The sequence below is a fragment of the Nannospalax galili genome, unplaced genomic scaffold, assembly GCF_000622305.1.
Source record: "Nannospalax galili isolate Female #2095 unplaced genomic scaffold, S.galili_v1.0 scaffold471, whole genome shotgun sequence".
NCBI lineage: Eukaryota > Metazoa > Chordata > Mammalia > Rodentia > Spalacidae > Nannospalax > Nannospalax galili.
Window position 1 is genome coordinate 2,557,158 of NW_008330333.1, and position 18,175 is coordinate 2,575,332.

General features: G+C 44.4%; 1 protein-coding gene across 2 annotated transcripts in view; it reads left to right on the top strand.

The window, feature by feature from the left end:
- Positions 1 to 17,958, top strand: part of Dnaja3 (DnaJ heat shock protein family (Hsp40) member A3) — a 29,551-nt gene extending 11,593 nt beyond the window's left edge. The window contains exons 4-12 of one of the 2 annotated variants that reach the window (XM_008846322.3): positions 1,991 to 2,191; positions 3,395 to 3,547; positions 5,626 to 5,773; positions 6,220 to 6,284; positions 9,383 to 9,511; positions 10,582 to 10,697; positions 11,447 to 11,544; positions 15,663 to 15,779; positions 16,824 to 17,958. In XM_008846322.3, the coding sequence (XP_008844544.1) occupies positions 1,991 to 2,191; positions 3,395 to 3,547; positions 5,626 to 5,773; positions 6,220 to 6,284; positions 9,383 to 9,511; positions 10,582 to 10,697; positions 11,447 to 11,544; positions 15,663 to 15,766 (1,014 nt within the window). In that variant the 3' untranslated portion in view covers positions 15,767 to 15,779; positions 16,824 to 17,958. The remainder of the gene's footprint in view (positions 1 to 1,990; positions 2,192 to 3,394; positions 3,548 to 5,625; positions 5,774 to 6,219; positions 6,285 to 9,382; positions 9,512 to 10,581; positions 10,698 to 11,446; positions 11,545 to 15,662; positions 15,780 to 16,823) is intronic. The other variant, XM_008846330.3, reaches the window with a different exon arrangement.
- Positions 17,959 to 18,175: the final 217 nt, after the last annotated feature.

An 18,175-nucleotide genomic window follows, 5' to 3' on the forward strand; every position in this document is an offset into this window, starting at 1 on the left:
AAAAAAATTAAATTAAATAAATAAATTAAAAAAATGGCACATGGATCTCTGTGAGTTCAAGGCCAGCCTGGTCTACATAAAGTGTTCCAATTCAGTCAGAACTACATATAATGAGGCTGTCTTAAAAAAATGAAAAGAAGCTGGACATGGTGGTGCACGCCTGTAGTCCCAGCACTTGGGAGGCAGAGGCAGGCAGATCTCTGTGAGTTCAAGACCAGCCTGGTCTACATAGTGAGTTCCAGGACAGTTGAGGCTACAGGGAGACCCTGCTTCAAAAAGACAAAAAAAGAACAGCTGGGCATGATGGTGCACACCTTTAAACCCAAAACTGAGGAGGCAGTGGCAGGTAGATCTCTTGGGAGTTCAAGGTCAGCCTGGTCTACATAGTGAGTTCTTGGTCAGCTGGCGCTACAGGGAGACTTTTAAAAAGACCAAGAAAAACAAAAAACAAACAATTCTGAGGTCTCCTCATGCTACGTCTACTAGCTTAGAACCTTAGTGAAGAAAGGGGCGAGGGGTGTGGTAGTGCACTCCTTTAGTCCCAGCACTTGGGAGGCAGAGTCAGGTGGATCTCTGTGAGTTCAGGGCCCAGCCTGGGCTACGTAGTGAGTTCCAGGCCAGCCAGGGCTACATACAGGGAGACCCTGTCTTAAAAAGACCAAAAAATTAAAGAAAAAAAAAAAACAAAAAACAGAACAGCCACACATGGTGGTCCACCTATAATTCCAGCACTCAGGAAGTTGAAACAGGAGAATTGCTATCAGTTCAAGATCAGCCAAGGCTACATAAACTCTCAATACAAAACAAAATAAAAACAGGATTCATCATTGGTGTGAATAAAGCTCTCCAAGTAATTCATACTTAATACTATTTTTATGTGTATGAGTGTATTGCCTGTACGTATGTAAGTGTACCTGTGTTATGCAGTGCCCACAGAGGTCAGAAGAGGGTGTCAGATCCCCTGGAACTGGAGTTATGGATGGTTACTAGCCTCATTGTGGGTGCTGGGAATTGAACCTGGGTCCTCTGTAGGAGCAGCCAGTGCTCTTAACTGCTAAGCCATCTCTAGCCCGTAATTCATATTATTGCTGAGCTTGGGAAGTCTTGGTTAGACCCATTAGTTCAGTCCTTATTGCTGACTTCTCAGGGTATTGCTATCTTAAGGTTAGTAGCTATTGTAAAATTAGAAGACCATCACTGCGTGGGAAAACACAGTGTATTTAAGACAAAACATATATCTGTGAAAGAATCATTGACCAATTGCAGAATCATTGGCAGTAGAGAGCTAGCTTCCTGTTCTGCTTTTCTTTCCACTGGGGCCACCACCGGCTGGGTAGTACTGCTAACATTCAAGTTTGGTCTTCCCTATTTGGCTCACTAACCTACATGCCAGTCTTTGGCTTTTTTTTTAGGAGGCATGATCTTGCTATGTAGCTCAGGCTGGCTGGGAACCTCCTGTCTTAGCTTCCTAAGTGCTTTGATCACAGGCTTGTTCTACTTCATCTGGCCGTGTGTTCCAGTTTTATCTGGGAACATCCTCAGAGACACCAAAAAATATACTTTCCTAATTTTCGAGGCATCCCTCAGTCCAGTCGACAGAGTTAACTATAATACTGTGAAAAGTGTATTGGTAGGCTAACATATATTTTTCATTTTTCTGTTTCTGCCATGCTAAGGATTGAACCTAAGGCCTTGTGCATGCTAGGCAAGTGCTTTTCTACTGAGCTATAGTTGTAGAGTCAATGTAATTTTGTTTGTTTGTTGAAGTAGGGTTTCATTGTATAGCCCAGGTTGTCTTCAAACTTTTCCTCCTGCCTTAGCCTCCTGAGTGCTGGAATTACAGGCATGCACAACCATGAATGGCTTTTGTAGAATGTTTTACACTTGAGACCATTTAGTAAAAGTGACTTTCTTAGTTGGCATGGGTGCTGTGTTCCTGGGCCTCAGAAGACCTAGAAATGCCTGATTGCTCTCTCTTTCTTTATTGAAGGTGTTGAGCGATGAAGTAAAGAGAAAGCAGTATGATACTTATGGCTCTGCCGGCTTTGATCCTGGGGCCAGCAGCTCTGGCCAGAGCTACTGGAGGGGAGGGCCCTCTGTTGACCCGGAGGAGCTATTCAGGAAGATCTTTGGGGAGTTCTCATCATCTTCCTTTGGAGATTTTCAGACTGTGTTTGATCAACCTCAGGAAGTAAGTACCTTATTTTATTTTATTTTATTTTAATTTTATTTATTTTATTTTTTGTCTCCCTGTAGTCCCAGCTGTCCTGGAACTCACTAGGTAGACCAGGCTGGCCTTGAACTCAGAGAGATCCGCCTGCCTCTACCTCCACCTCCCAAGTGCTGGGATTAAAGGAGTGCGCCACCACGCCCAGCCAAGTACCTTATTTTAAAGGATCAAAATTTAAGTGAAATGTGATGCAGAATTTTTTTAGTTTATATTCCTCAGAAAAGCAGTGGAATGATTCAGACACAGCCATTTGGCCAAAAGTAATCCAACATCTGAAAAATCCTTTAAGTAGTAATGCGCATATCCCTTTTGACATTAATATTATTAAAAGTTGCTTAATCAGGCAGCATCTAAGAAGACTATAGTTGAGTGATTTATCTAGAGCATGCCATGTCATTCTAGGAGAGCTCAGTCTAATGGGAAGATACTGTGGCGTCTCTCTTCTACTTTTTTGTCCTAATGGGACATTGTCAGAATTGAGGAGGGAGGAGAAATGTTTCATGATCTAAGTTATAGATCATTCAAGATTTTTATGAGTTTATGCTAGTTTGCTTTCTATTACTGTAAGAAAATGCCTACAATAAACAATCCTGAAGTGGAAAGATTGATTTTGGCTTATGATTCCAGAGGTTTTTTGATCAGTGGTGGTGTTGGGCCCCTTGTTTTGGGGACTGTGGCAAGGCAGCATATAATGATGTGGAGTGTGGCAAAGCAAAGTTGCTCATCTGCCCATGGTTATGAAGGAAAAGGAAGACAGACTGCAGACTAAAATCCCCCTTGAGGACACACCACCAGTGACCTAAAAGCCCCCACTAGAACCGCACCTCTTCAAGGTCCCACTACTTCCAATTAAGTTGAAGACCAAGCTTTTGACCTTTCAGAGACATTCTAGATGTAGATTGTAGTAAGTACTTCATGTAAATATTATCTTTGAGTGCCTTCAGTTTGTAGAAGTGTAAATTTTCACAGTACATTTGAAAATCCCCAGAAGCAGTATCAGCTAACAAAACTGAACCCTGACAGATTGTACATGTTTATCTGTTCAATAGTTAAGGAGAGGTTGCAGGTGCTGGCCGGTGTTGGCCAGTGCCCACCTGTTCTGAAGTAGAGTATCACTGTAATCATGGTTAAGCTAATGCTGCAAGGCCATGCTTTACTCTTTAGTATATCATGGAGTTGACATTCAATCAAGCTGCCAAGGGCGTCAACAAGGAGTTTACTGTGAACATCATGGATACCTGTGAGCGCTGTGATGGCAAAGGGAATGAGCCTGGAACCAAACTGCAGCATTGCCACTACTGCAGCGGCTCTGGCATGGTAAGGGTACTTTGGAGTCCCCACTCTTGGTGACATCTCCCCCTCTCTCCTACCTATCCAGGTTGTTCCAACCATTGGTTTTCTCTGTGCTCCAATAGATATTTAGATATTCCTAGGGCTTGACTGGTATGCTAACTACTACATTAGGCTGGCCTCAAGCTAAATATGTATCTGAGGATGACCTTGAACCCCTGATCCTCCTGCCTCTACCTTTCAAGTGCTAGGATTCCACGCTGACTGTTTAAGGGGAAGATTGGGGTGGGGACAGGGTCTCAATCTTTAGCTCAGGCTGTCTTTGAATTTATAGCAATCCTCTAGCCTCAACCTTCTGAGTGCTTTGTCATAGCTACATGTATCACAATGCCTGGTTATTTTTTATTATTACATTTATTCTGTGTATGTGTTTGGGTACATGTGTGCCATGACTTCCATGACCTCTATGTGGAGGTTAGAGGACAATTTGTGGGAGTTGGTTCTCGCTTTTATCACATGGGACTTAGGGATTGAACTCAGGTCACTTAGCATGGTGGCCAGGTGCCTTTATCTGCTGAACCATCTCACTAGCCCATAATTTTTTTTTTTTTTTGGAGACAGGGTTGCCCTGTAGCCCCAAGTTGGCCTGGTACTTGCTGTGTAGACCAGGCTGATCTTGAATTCACAGAGATCTGCCTGTCTCTGCCTCCTGAGTACTGGGACTAAAGGTGTGCACAACCATGCCTGGTTGGCCCATTTTATATAAAAAAAATAGAAATGGCCGGGCCCGGTGGTGACTGCCTTTAATCCCAGCATTTATTTATTTGTCTTTTTTGAGACAGGGTCTCCTTGTAGCCCCAGCTGTCCTGGAACTCACTATGTGGACCAGGCTGGCCTCGAACTCACAAAGATCTGCCTGCCTCTGCCTCCGAAGTGCTGAGATTAAAGGCGTGCGCCACCATCCCTGGCCTCCATAATACTTTTTAATAGAAAGAAATCTTTCTCTGATTATCCTTAATATATTTGCTCATTTGTTCAATTGTATGGCATACTAAAATAGTAACACGTTTGGAGTTAATAATCTCTACCAGGCAGAAACGATTCTTACATATAGGTATTCCATATTTAGAATTATTGTGGCTGGGTGTGTATCTCAGTGGTAGAAAATGTTCTTAGAATGCTCAAAGCCCTGAATATATTTTGTGTTTATTTGTTTGAGACGGGGTTTTGGGGTTTCACTCTAATTCAGGCTGGCCTTGGAATCATTATATAGCCCAGGCTGACTTTCAACCTGAGGCTCTGATTTCAGTCCCCAGTGTATATGTGCTCACAGACAGACAGACAGACAGACACAGCCCGACAGAGGGTAGAAGCAGATCACATTGTAAGTTCCTTTAAACTTTTTTACTTTAGAGGGGCTGAGTAGGGCTGGTCCCATCCCCATGCCACCCTTACCCCCTGGGAAAAAACAAAGTTTTAAAAAAAAAAAGAAAAAAGAAATTTGTTTACTTTAGAGCTGGATGTGGTATACATCTGTACCCCAGCACTTGTTAGGTGGCATCAGGTAAATCAGATGTTTCCAAAGTTATCCTTGGCTACATAGTTTGAGTCCACCACCCAGATCCATATGAGACCTTCCCCCAGCAAAAAAAAAGAAATTGTTCAGATGAGTGGTATGAACCCTTGTACTGTTTTCTTAGGCAGTGAGTTTTAGGGCACATGTAAACAAAAACAAATCCATTCATTCTTCCTCCCTTCCTCCCTTCTTTTTTACCCTTTCCTCATTAAGAAAATAATACTTTGAAAAGTTCGTTCATATATGTAATGTATATTGACCTTATCTTGCTCCTCTTTTTTTTTGTTTGATTTTTGAGCCGAGGTCTCACTTTGTAGCCCTGGCTGGCCTGGAACTCATGTAACCCAGACTGGCCTCAAACTCACTATGTAGCTGAGGCAGGCCTTGAACTCCTGATTTCCTGTCTCTACCTCCCAGATGCTGGAATTATAGATAACGTGCCACATCACCTGGATATAAGCCATTAGTAAGATCTTTTTCTAATATATCAGAATGTGTTCATTCTTAGCATTTTTCTGCTTTTCTTCAGGAAACCATCAATACAGGCCCTTTTGTGATGCGTTCCACTTGTCGGAGATGTGGGGGCCGAGGCTCTATCTTCACAACTCCTTGTGTGGTCTGTAGAGGAGCAGGGCAAGCCAAGCAGAAGAAGCGAGTGATGATCCCTGTGCCCGCAGGTGGGCCTCTCCTCAGAAGATGGGCCAAGGCTGCTGTGCTCTGTTTGGATGCTGGCAGAGCTAGACTTAAGGCCCAGGTCGGAGAAGGAACTAGAATCTCCTAGAATCTTTCTTTGTACCAGTCATCTTTCTAATGTGTCCACCTTGCTCCTGCCAAGAGGTTGCAGCTCCTATCCCAAGGTTTCCTTTCCTCTGTCCCCTCTTGTCTTTATTCGGTGAGGATGACATTAACAAGAAAGAGAAGCTAGTTATGGTGGTACACACCTGTTAATCACAGGAATGGGAGGCTGAGGTAGGAGAAGCACAAGTTGAAGGTCAGCCTGGGCTACGTGGTGAGATCCCATCTCCAAAATAAAATAAGAAACTTTGTCAAGTGGGTTTTCTGGGCAGGGAGTCCTGTGGGAGGCTCCTACCATAACACCTCTTTGGAACTTTTGTTTTCCTAGGAGTTGAAGATGGCCAAACTGTGAGGATGCCTGTAGGAAAACGAGAAATTTTTGTCACATTCAGGGTAGGTGTTTGCCTGTCAGCTTCTCTCCTTGCTCTCTTGTAGCAGGTACAGCTAAGACTGCTCAGAGGAGTCAAGTAGGTTCATGGGCACAAGTGGTAGCTGTTCCAAGTGTAAGGAAGACCACCTTGTCATGGTTATTAACTTTTCATTGAGATTTCATGCCTGGGGTGAAAAAAATAAAACTTCTTCACAATGTTGTCAAATTAGAAATACAGGACACAAAACCTAGAACATTTGCGTGTGTGTTATTACTCATGTATAAATTATTGATAGGAAAAGCACATTCCAATGGTATAGTTTTATTTAATCTTTTTATTTATCAATGCCAGGAATTGACTCCAGGGCCTCCTACATGCTAGGCAAGTGTTCACATCCTCAGCCCCAAAATGGTTTTCTCTGATACGGAAACATTAAAGTTTCCTTCTACCACTACTTACACTCCTAGATATATACCTGAGAAAATCTCTTGTAAGTTTAGATTGTGTTAGGGACCAAGGTGTATATGACATCACTGTTTATTTGTTTATTTGAGACAGGGTCTCACTATGTAGCTCTGGCTGACTTAGAACTCATTGTGAGACCAGGAAGGCCTCAGACTCACAGAGACCTGCCTGCTTCTGCCTCCCAAGTGCTGGGATTAAAGATGCGTGCCACCATGCCTGGTGACAACCTTGTTTATGATAACAAGGCACTGTGACATTGATGACAATCTGCTATCTTTTTTTGGTCTTTTTGAACTGTTTTCCCTATAGCTCCAACTGACCTGGAATTCAGTATGTAGACTAGGCCAGCCTCGATCTCACAGAGATCTGCCAGCCTCTGCCTCCCCGTTGCTGGGATTAATGGTGTGTGTCACCATGCCTGGCTTCTTCCTATCTTTTTGAGACAGAATCTCAACGCCTTGCTCAGACTGGCATTGAATTCATGGTTTTCCTGCCTTAGCCTTAGCCTCTTGATTGCTGGGATTACAGGTATGTGCCACCAGGCCTAGCACATTTGTAATGTTGTAATTCTGTGAGTTTGGTTGTGGATGCACTGTATTTACTATATTTATTTACTTTGGTTTTTTTTTTTTTTTTTTTTGGTCTTTTTGAGACAGAGTATCCCTGTAGCCCCAGCTGTCCTGGAACTCACTATGTAGACCAGGCTGGCCTTGAGCTCACAGAGATCTGCCTGCCTCTGCCTCTGCCTTCCGAGTGCTGGGATTAAAGGCATTCCCCACCATGCCAGGCTTCTTTGCCTTTTTTTATATGTGAGATATTTCAAATTTGAATCAGGTAGAGAATTTAGCTGTGCTTCCCATCTAATAATAGAGGAAAAAAGAACAGAAGAAATTAAGGGCAGAGAATTTTTTGAGATATGAAAAATAGTATTTGTAAGTCAAATAAATTCTGGTGCTGCCAGTCTCTCCTGGAGGCAGCTTTATTAAATGACCATCTGAAAAAAAATTTATATGTTGGGGCTGGAGAGATGGCTCAGCAGTTAAGAGCACTGATTGCTCTTGCAGGGTTCGAGTTCCAGCACCCACATGGTGGCTATGAACCGTCCTTAACTCCAGTTCCAGGGGAATCTGAAGCCCTCTTCTGACCTCCACAGCATTGCACGACACAGTGCATTCATATGCAAGCAATACACTCATACATATAAAATAAAAATAATAAATATTTTAAAAAATTATGTGTTCATGAATGTGTGCGTGCACACATATGTGTGTGAAGGCTAGAGATCCAAATTGAATGTTTTTCTTCATTGTTTCCCACTGTGTTTTTGGAGATTGCGTTTTTCTCAGCCTGGAGCTCATTGATTTGACTAGGCTGTGTGACCAATGAGATCCAGATAGCTACCTGTTTATATACAACACACATTCTTTCTCTCTCTCTCTCTCTCTCTCTCTCTCTCTCTCTTTTCTTTTCAGCACTGGCTGAGGTTACAGATGTATACTGCTGTACCTGGCTTTTTAAGTTTTTTGAGACAGGATTTCCCCTGTAGCCCCAGCTGTCCTGGAACTTATATGTAGAGCAAACTGACCTCTACTTCACAGAGATCCACGTACCTCTCTGCCTCTGCTTCTGAAGCACTCATTCACACCTAGCTTTCACATGAGCGTTGGGGGGTCTGAACTCAGGTCCTCTGCATGGCAGGCACTATATGACTGAGTCATTTCTTTAACCCCTGATAAATCATTTTTACCTTTGTAGATGTGTTTTACAACCTTTCTAATAAGGTAAGACTTGGGGAAAAAAAAATTTTTTTTGGTCTCTTTGAGAGAGGGTCTCCCTGTAGACCCAGCTAACCTGAACTCACTACGTAGACCAGGCTGGCCTCAGACTCACAAAGATCCGCCTGCCTCTGCCTCACAAGTGCTAGGATTAAAGGCATGTGACACCATGCCCAGCTGGGAAAAAAAAAATTATTATTTTTATGTGTATGCATGTATTGCCTGCATATAGATACGTGCACCCGTGTTGTGCAGTACCTGTCAGAAGAGGCTGTCAGATCTCTTGGGACTGGAGCTACGGACAGTTGTTAGCTGCCATGTGGGTGCTGGGATTCAAACCTGGGTCTTCTGTAAGAATAACCAGTGTTTTTTTTTCTTTTTTGGGGGTGTGGGGGTGCTTTGAGAGAGTCCTCTTGTAGTCCCATTTGGCCTGGAACTCACTATATAGACCGGGCTGGACTTGAACTCACAGAGATCCTCCTCTGCCTCCTGAGTGCTAGGACTAAAGGCGTGTGCTATCATGCCTGGCCAACCAGTGTTCTTAACCACTGAGGCATGTCTCCAGCCCCTGGAAAAAAAATTTTTTTCAGCCAAATTAAATTCTTACTTCCTTTCACAATTGAAAGGTTGTGATGGAGACTGAGGCGGTCTACACATACTCCACTGTGGGATATGTAAACATAGACGCTGTGCCCCTCCAGAGCCCTGGGGTGCTGCCTCCCATTGTTGAGATACAGGTTTTCTAAAAAAAAGAAAAAATCTCCAAGCTCTTTAAACACAAAGGAAGCTAAAGTGGTTCAGGCCCCATGCTCAGGCATCTAATGCCCAGCCTCAGGCAAGACTTCACTGGTGATCACACTTGTCTTCTGTTTGACCTTAGGTACAGAAAAGCCCTGTGTTCCGGAGGGACGGTGCAGACATCCATTCCGATCTCTTTATTTCAATAGCTCAGGCTATTCTTGGGGGAACAGCCAGAGCCCAGGGCCTGTATGAGACAATTAATGTGGTGGTAAGAGGCCATGAGGACAACCGTCTTTGCAACCCAACATTTTGTTGATCTATCTTTTCTTTCCTTCTTTGTTTCCCTTCCTTCCTATCCTTTTCTTTCTTCCCTTCCTTCCTTTTCTTCCTTCCTTCCTTTCCTCCCTTCTCTCCCTTCCCTCCCTTCCTTTTCTTCCTTCTCTTCCTTCATTTTTGAGGATGCTTATATACCCTGGGCTAGTCTTAAACTTGTAATCCAATTGCCTCCGCTTCCTAAGTGCTGGGATTTCCATTCATGTGCTCCTATCCGTGGTTAATGCTTTTTTTCTGAAATGGGAAATAACTGATACAGCCCTAAAACCTGTGAGTGTCCAGCTTATTGGGGATTCTAAGGGGAGAAGAGGCATTGGTACAGGTTCCACTAAGAGCTTTAGACTGTTCCTTGAGTAATAATCACAGCTTCAGGCCTTGCTGTATGATTACCATGGAGAGTAGTTCCTGGCCTGCATCTTCCCTCCACTGATCACAGTCCTAGGAACTGAGTGCGTGAGTGATGCAGAGAGTCACTGCAGTAGGTACTCTTTGCTCATGTTCCCACCCAGGGTCTGTCTAGGAGAGCAGGTGCTGAAGGTCCTGTGTCTCTTTCCCTTGGCCACCTCTGGTTTTAGTTGCAGCTGTAGTGGACAGCTTACTATATCCACCCTTGTATTACTGTGTTTGCCTCAGGGCTTCTCCAGCCTCTGGGCATATAGACATTGGGCATACCTCTGACCACGGAGGTGGGCACTGTGAGCAAATACTCCTACATCCATTGAAGGCCATTTCTGCTTCTCCAGGGCACTTGGTGTCCAGTCCATTGAGGGCAATAGAACAACCTCAGTCTCCCATTTTCTTCCAACTCTTTTCGTTCCCTAGGTCTTTTGCTTCACCCCTCACTCCTGTTTCCTAGGCTCACTGCCCCATAATTCCTGCCTGGAAAGTTTGTTCCATAAACCCAGGTGCAGGTCCTTCTTTAAGGATTCTTTTCAGGATTGTCTCTGTGTAGTTTACTTTTGGACAGTGGCAACCAGGGAACATCAGCCATTCTTTTCTTTATAGATACCTGCTGGGATTCAGACAGACCAGAAGATGCGCTTCAGTGGGAAAGGTATCCCTCGGATTAATAGCTATGGTTATGGTGACCACTACATTCACATCAAGATCAGAGTTCCAAAGTAAGTGCTTGCTCAGGCCATGACCAGGACTGAGAGACCCTATATACACTGATGCACTAAGCAGGCATCTACCAGGCCCAGCATCCGGCAGTTTAGCTGCTTCCTGAGCTCTTGACTTGAACAGGTCTTTTCCCATTGATGTCAGGACACATTTCCCATTTGTGAAGTAGATATAACAGGTTGACCTCACTGAGTAACACATAGGAGATGCTCAGTTCTTGCTGTGTTCTGGACAGAGTGTTGTGGCACCCAGTGTGGGGCGTACCCAACTTCTCTTGGGAGGTCATTTCTAGCTCTTGTCCTTTTTGTAAGATGAGTTTCTTTTTTTTTTTTTCCTTTTTTTGGTCTTTTTGAGACAGAGTCTCCCAGTAGCCCCAGCTGGCCTGAACTTACTTTGTAGACCAGGCTGGACTTGAACTCATAGAGATCTGCCTGCCTCTGCCTCCTGAGTGCTGGAATTAAAGGTGTGCACCACCATGCTGGCTGAGATTAGTTTTTTAACTGCTCCTTCATACACACACTTGTAACCGCCCCCCTCCAACCCTTCACCTCCTGTAACTATATCTAGCATAACAGCAGTGATAGTTCTTTAAACAACTCAGGGTTTTATTAAAGCTTTGGGGTGCGACCCCAGTCATTATTACTGGTTCAGTGTGTACTCCCTCCTGAGTTAGGGACGTGCCTGTGTTATGTCCTTCTAAGAGCTGCCTGGAGAAAGTACTTGGCCACTAACCCTGCTTGGTCCACAGGAGGTTAACCAGTCGGCAGCAGAGTCTGATCCTGAGCTACGCCGAGGATGAGACTGACGTGGAGGGGACAGTGAACGGTGTCACTCATACAAGCACTGGTAAGGGCCCTGAGGGACATGGAAGCATGAGGAGCCTCTGAGTCCCTGAAGGGTTGACAGTTCAGAGTGGTATATTCGATTTCCATTGAATCTTCAAGAGGGGAGCTGTGGGAGTGGAGCTATGGCCCCGATGAAGCATCTCTCTTTCACTGCATGGGTTCATGTACTAAGAAAAGCACTGGATCACCTTGCCCCGTCAGCTCTGTATCTCAGAGCTGTTGTTCTGAGTTCTAGCCTTGGTTCTGCTACTTGCCTTGTGACCTTGGGCACCTTCCCTCCATGAGAGCTCCTTGTAACAGCTTAAAGCGGAGATGAATTGGACAGATCTTATCTTCTGGATTCTAAAAGCTTTACCAGGATTCCAAAATGTAAACGATGGTAACCGCAGTGTAAAAACCCTATCAAAGGACTCAGGATAGTCTTGACATCCTTCACTGAACAAAGTTGTTGCTGTAGCTCAAATGTCATGCTCTATGAGTACAGTATCATTGAACACAAGTGATTTGATATTTGTTCTCTGCCAACTGGAGCTTCGTAGTGGTCCCTGCAACTGCAGTTCCCCTTCCTGTGGGAGATGAGACCTCTGTTGATTGGGACCCTGCTCAGGTCAGGACAGACTGTGCTCAGGAAGTGGGTGGTTCAGGCTGCACATGTTTCTACCTTGTTGCATCACTTTGTTTTTGTGGGAACTTGGAGTTCTCGGACCTGGAATGGCCTTGGTTTAGTATATGGTAATGTACCTCAGGTGTTCAGAGCTGGGGAACTTTTCCAGCAAAGTGGAGGGTTTGGAGGCAGAGGCAGGAATGGGAGTAGAAGTCCTAGCAGCCTTTCATGGAATTTTTGTTGAACTCCTGTTGGGGACAGAAACCCTATCTATATAGTTTGACCAATACTGAATGGTATTTATTTTAATGGTTAGGTACATATACTTTATTCTTTTCTATCTTTGGATAGTTGTTTGTCTTAGATGTTCTTGGTATCCTCAGATTTGAGGTCCTAGTGCTCAGTCCTTTGAGAGCTGGGATACAGATGTGTTCCAACACACCGGCTCTCTTGTTCTGTCTTTTGAACTAAGAAATAGGACTAGTTATTCCATACAGCTCTCATTTTGCACCTCTAACTTCTTCCTGAAACTTACATGTCCCCCAGTTCTCATAATATGGGAGATTTGTTTTGCACACAACTATCTTCGCCTACTGACCAGGGAAGCTCAAGTTCTACAGAACTGGTCTCAGGTTGGGGCATGGGCATTTTGACATTTTAGAAAAGCATTAGTGGAGATTGGCCTTTGCATGCCAGAGAAGTGCTCCACCCACTCAGTGCTACATTCACAGCCTCTTATTATTTTCTTCCTTCCTTTTTTTTTTTTTTTTTTTTTTGCAACTGGGCCTTACTATATAACCAGGTCTGTCTTTGAAATTATTGGAATCCTCTTGGCTCAGCCATGGAGTGCTGGGGTTATAGTTATGTGCTATCAGGCCCAGCCCCATTTCTTATTTTAAATCCTTGCTGTGATGATTTAAGATTTGACTGAACAGTTTATGAGTATCGTTGGAACCATTATTAATGTTTATGGTTCCTTGCCCCAATGATTAGTTCAACCAGGGTTTATTGTGATACTTTGTTAGCTCTTTCCTCTTTTTTTTGTTGTGGGGGGGATCATTTTGAGACAGGGTCTCCCTGTAGCCCTAGCTGGCCTGGAACTCACTAGACCAGGCTGGCCTTGAACTCACAGAGATCCACCTGCCTCTGCCTCCCAAGTGCTGTCCTCTGATATTTTAAAAAAATATTATATTCAAGTAGAGCATGGTGGTGCATGCCTTTAGTCCTAGCACTCAGGAGGTGCACCATGATGTGTGCCCTCCCAAACAAATAAATGAATGTACAATATTTTCAAACAAACAAAATGAATCCTAAGTTTAATTGGGCATGATTCCATACAACTTGTAATCTCAGTACTCTGGGATTAAAGGTGTGCACCACCATGGCCAGTTTAAATTTGTTTGCTTTTATTTTGTGTGTATGAGTGCTTTGCCTGCATGTATAGCCACCACACCCAGTGGTCGTATACTTTACAAGGCATGTGTTTCAGCACTTTAAAAATATGCCTTGCAGAGCTGGCAAGATGGTTCAGCAGTCAAAGGCTCTTGAAGCTGTCACAGTTGTGGGATACACCTGCCTGTTTGAGCACATACATACACACAATAAGAAAATGTAAAAAAAAAAAAAAAAAAAAAAAAGTCAAAATGTTGATGCAAACAAGGCATGGTGGCTCTGATCCTAGTATTTGGGATGTTAGAGGATCAGTAGTTGAAGGCCAGCTTAGCCTGGGTGGCAGAGTGAATCCAAGGCCAGGTTGGACTATATGAGACTGCCACAAAGAAAGAAAAGCTAAGACAAAATGATGTTACAAGTATTTGCCCTCTACCCCTCCAGGTTGGGAATGCTGTTATTTATTTATTTATCTATTTTATTGATTTTTTTTTTTTTGAGACAGAGTCTTACTACATAGCTATGGCTGGCCTGGAACTCTCTGTGTAGACCAGGCTGACCTCAAACTCTCAGAGATCTGTTTGCCTCTGCCTCCCCAGTGCTGGGTTTAAAGGCTTTTTGCACCAATACCTTGTCTTTTTTTGCTTTTCTTAAGATTTTTTTTTTTAGAATTATTTTTAAAAATTATTTATTTTAGCTGGGTATAGTGGTGCACACCTTTAGTCTCAGTGCTTGGGAGGCAGAGATGGGCAGATCTCTGTGAGCTCAAGGGCAGCCTGGTCTACATAGGTAGTTCTAGGCCAGCTGGGGCTACAGGGAGACCCTGTCTCAAAAAAAAAAAAAAAAAAAAAAAAATATGGGCTAGTTTCAAAAAGACCAAAGAAAAATAATTATTTTTATTTTTATGTGTATCATTGTTTTGCCTGAATATACGTTAAGTGCATCTGTGTTGTGTAATGCCTGCTGAGGCCAGAAGAAGGTGTCAAATCCCCTGAGTGGTGGGACTAAAGGCATGGGGTTACAGATGGTTGTTAGTCACCATGTGGCTGCTGGGAACCAAATCCAGGTGCTCTGAAAGAGCAGCCGGTGCTCTTAACCACTGAGCCATCTCTTTGGCCCCTCAAAGATTTATTTTTATGTATATAGATATGAGTATGTGATGTGCATGTGGGTGTCCATGGAGGCCAGAGTGCTGAATCCCCTTGGAGCTGGAGTTAAATAGTTGTGAGCCACCTGATGTTGGTGCTGTAGGTTCTGGGAATGGAACTCTGGTCCTCTGAAAGAACAGTGTGTGCTCTTAACCACTGAGCCATCTTTAGCCCAAGGTTGGCAAATCTTTAGTGCAGCAAAGTTCCTTAGGTAGCCTTGGTCTAGCCTCTAAAAACCAGCAGTGCAACTGCATATTTTCTGGAGCAATTAGACAGCCCACTGGCATTGTGATAGATCAGACAAGGTACACAGCAGAGGATCCTGTATGGGAGTCACTTCCTCATGGGGTATCTTGAGCATGTTAATGTATACAACATAGTGTGAAGTGTGGCGGTAGGTCTAGAAATTGGATCTTTTCTTGGAGTGGGAACATTATTTCTTTTCTGGCTAGGTAAAGTTGGTTAAGAGTCTGGGCCGTGGAATCAGGTGCTTGGGTTTGAGCTCAGTTCTGCTTCCTGCTGGCTAGCTCAAGGACCCTGAATAGCCCACCTGACCTGTGTGACGTTGCTTCTTAGGTCTGTAAAGTATACTGGCAGAGTTACCCTATGATAATGAGCTAATGTGTGTAAGCTGTGTGACTTGCCCTTAAGACTTCTGGCATTTTGTGCCACCTTTGTCATTCTTGTTCAGATTGCAGACAGCTGGGCACTGCCCTTCTCTGTTTCTTATTTCCTCTCTATGGGTCTCTGGCTTCAGAGGAATTGGGATGCCCTGAGGCTCTGAGTGTCCCATTTGCTTCAGTCTAACACCTGAGGCAGTAGTTGCCAGCCCGAGAGTGGCCCTGTGTTCATGGAGTGGCCGTTGGCTGCTTCTTGAGTGCCAGCCCCTGGGTGGCCAGACATGGGTAGGTGGGGCTGGCATGTGATACCTGGAGGTGTGTACCCTTGACTTCCGTTCTTTCTGCTGTTTGTGCTCAGGTGGCAGGACCATGGATAGCTCCGCAGGAAGCAAGGATAGGCGAGAGGCTGGGGAGGACAATGAGGGATTCCTTTCCAAACTTAAGAAAATGTTTACTTCCTGATATCCTTGCCGAGGTAGGACAACCATGAGGTTTCTTCCCTGTTACCCTCTGTGAACTAATCTCTTTTTTGGTTACCTTAACCAACAGTGGACCCCATTCTTCCCAACCCAGGAGTTGGGAGAGGCGTCAGCCAAAGATGTGATAAATGTGATACTCTCAGCCCTTGGGAGTAGAGCATGTGGTATACAGCCAGCAGAGAGCTGAGCAGGCCGCAGTGATCAGTCTCTTCAGTTTGAACTAAATGTGAACTCCTTCCTGAAGAGGTTGAATTTGGAGCTGCCTCACTGATCCCTTATGTCAATTCCCAGGGGCTCTCTGTTCCATGGTGATGGGACCAGCTTTCCCTAAATTACAGAGGGCAAACTGTGGCGGAACCAAGCCTAGAACTCAGATCTCCTCCATCTCCCATCTGCTTTTTAGCAGTCTGTCCTGCCAAGGCCGCATGGTTTTATGCAACCTTCAGGGCTGTCAAGAGGTAGATCTTGCTGGCCTTGTCTGGAGACACACTGTGCACATCTGGGTCCTGGGGCTTTTAACCCTTCAAGAACAGTCATTTTTCAGGAATTAATAGAGCTCTCACAGGGATGTGTTCTTTTTTAAAAAATTGTTTTTTGATTTTATTTTATGTGTATGAGTGTATTGCCTGCATGTAAGTGCACCCCTGTTGTGTGCGGTGCCCACGGAGGACAGAAGTGGGTGTTGGACCTCTGGACCTGAAGTTACAGACAGTTGTTAGCCACCATGTTGTTGCTGGGTTTTGAACCCAGGTCTTCTGCAAGAACACCTGTGCTCTTAACTACTGAGCTATCTTTCCAGCCCCAGGGATGCGTTCTTTTAAGATGTGGAATGAGCCGGGTGTGGTGGCGCACACTTTTAGTCCCAGCACTCGGGAGGCAGAGGCAGGCGGATCTCTGTGAGTTCAAGGCCAGCCTGGTCTACTTTTACACACTGAGTTCCAGGACAGCTGGGGCTACAGGAAGACCCTGTCTCAAAAAGACCAAAAAAAAAAAAAAAAAAAGAGAGATGTGGAATATAACTGTTTGTCCCTTTGGCTCAGGAAAACGGTCGACTGGAAACTAGAGCAGGAGTAGCAGCTCCTCTTCATAGCCAGGGCCTCAGACACGGGAGGATCCTGGAACAGCAGTACCAAGCGCCTGTCTACAGAACACTTTGGACCGCCCAGCAACAGCAAATCTATGTGAAGACACCTCTCTACACAGAAGGTCATGGTGGACAGCCCCTAGGCAATGACATATAGCCCTCTGGGGCTAGTGGAAATTTCCTGTCCACTGGTAGGTAACTTGCTTCTGGCTCAGGCATTCGACACTTGGACTATTCTTGCAGAACTAAAAGTAATTTGGAATCTAATGTGGTGGAGATCCTAAAGAATTAAAGGCCATGCTTACAGCTTAAAATGAAGCCTTAAGCTGCAAACGTTGTGAAGTGATTTTCTTCTCAGCAAACCTGGAGGTTCTGGAATATATCCTTCCTGGCAGGTGGTCTTCTCCACGAGTGAGGGACTATACACCTGATCAGCACCAGCAGGTTCTGCTGAGGTATCAGTCACCCCTCTTGGAGTTTGTTTTTGATTACTGAAGGTACCAAGCAGCTAGAAAGTGGGTGCTGGGTCTCTGGGAGGAATACTTCTGGAACACAGGCTTTCCTTCTACTTCACCTCAGATGACTATTTGCCCAACTGCTGAGTTAGGTTGTTCTAACCAGATGTGGTGGGGCTCTTGTCTTTCTGCTTGGCTGACGCTACCATGGCCATTTGGGACAGACTACTTCCTCCATGGGGACCCAGAGCTTTGCCAGCTAGGGCTTGCTTCTCCCCACTTCTGCTGACCTTTATTTTTCCAAAGTGTATTTAAATTACTCAGTGATAACAATCATTGTCTTTTCTTCTGTAAATGTTCAAGGGGAGAAAGCACAGTGTAATTCGTGAAGGCTCTCCACCATGCACAGGAAACCTGTCCCCAACCTTTGCTGGTAACATGCTGTGATTTCCATGTGTTCTAAGGTCCTGGAGCTAGCATAAGGCAGGCTGATGAAGAACATGTTCTCAGTAGTTCATTTCTTTCCCTTTATAATTTACAAAAGTAAAGCATTTATTAGTATCTGATTTGAGAATGTAAAGTGATTCTGTATCAATGTAAATAAGATAATCTACAAAAGATATTTAAAAACCTAAATTGTGGTTATTTCTTCTTTGAGTTGAAACAAGCTTCTGAAGGTGGCCCAGCAGAGGGCAGAAGGGAGAGTTTTCGGGCTGTGTCTGCATAGGCCACAGACTTGTGTCCCTGCAAGGAAAATAGATCTGGTGCACTGACAGGCACATTCCCTGCTCTCCAGTTCTAGAGCAAGGCAGTTACCATGAGACAGTGTTCCATTGTGAGCAAATACTCTGAA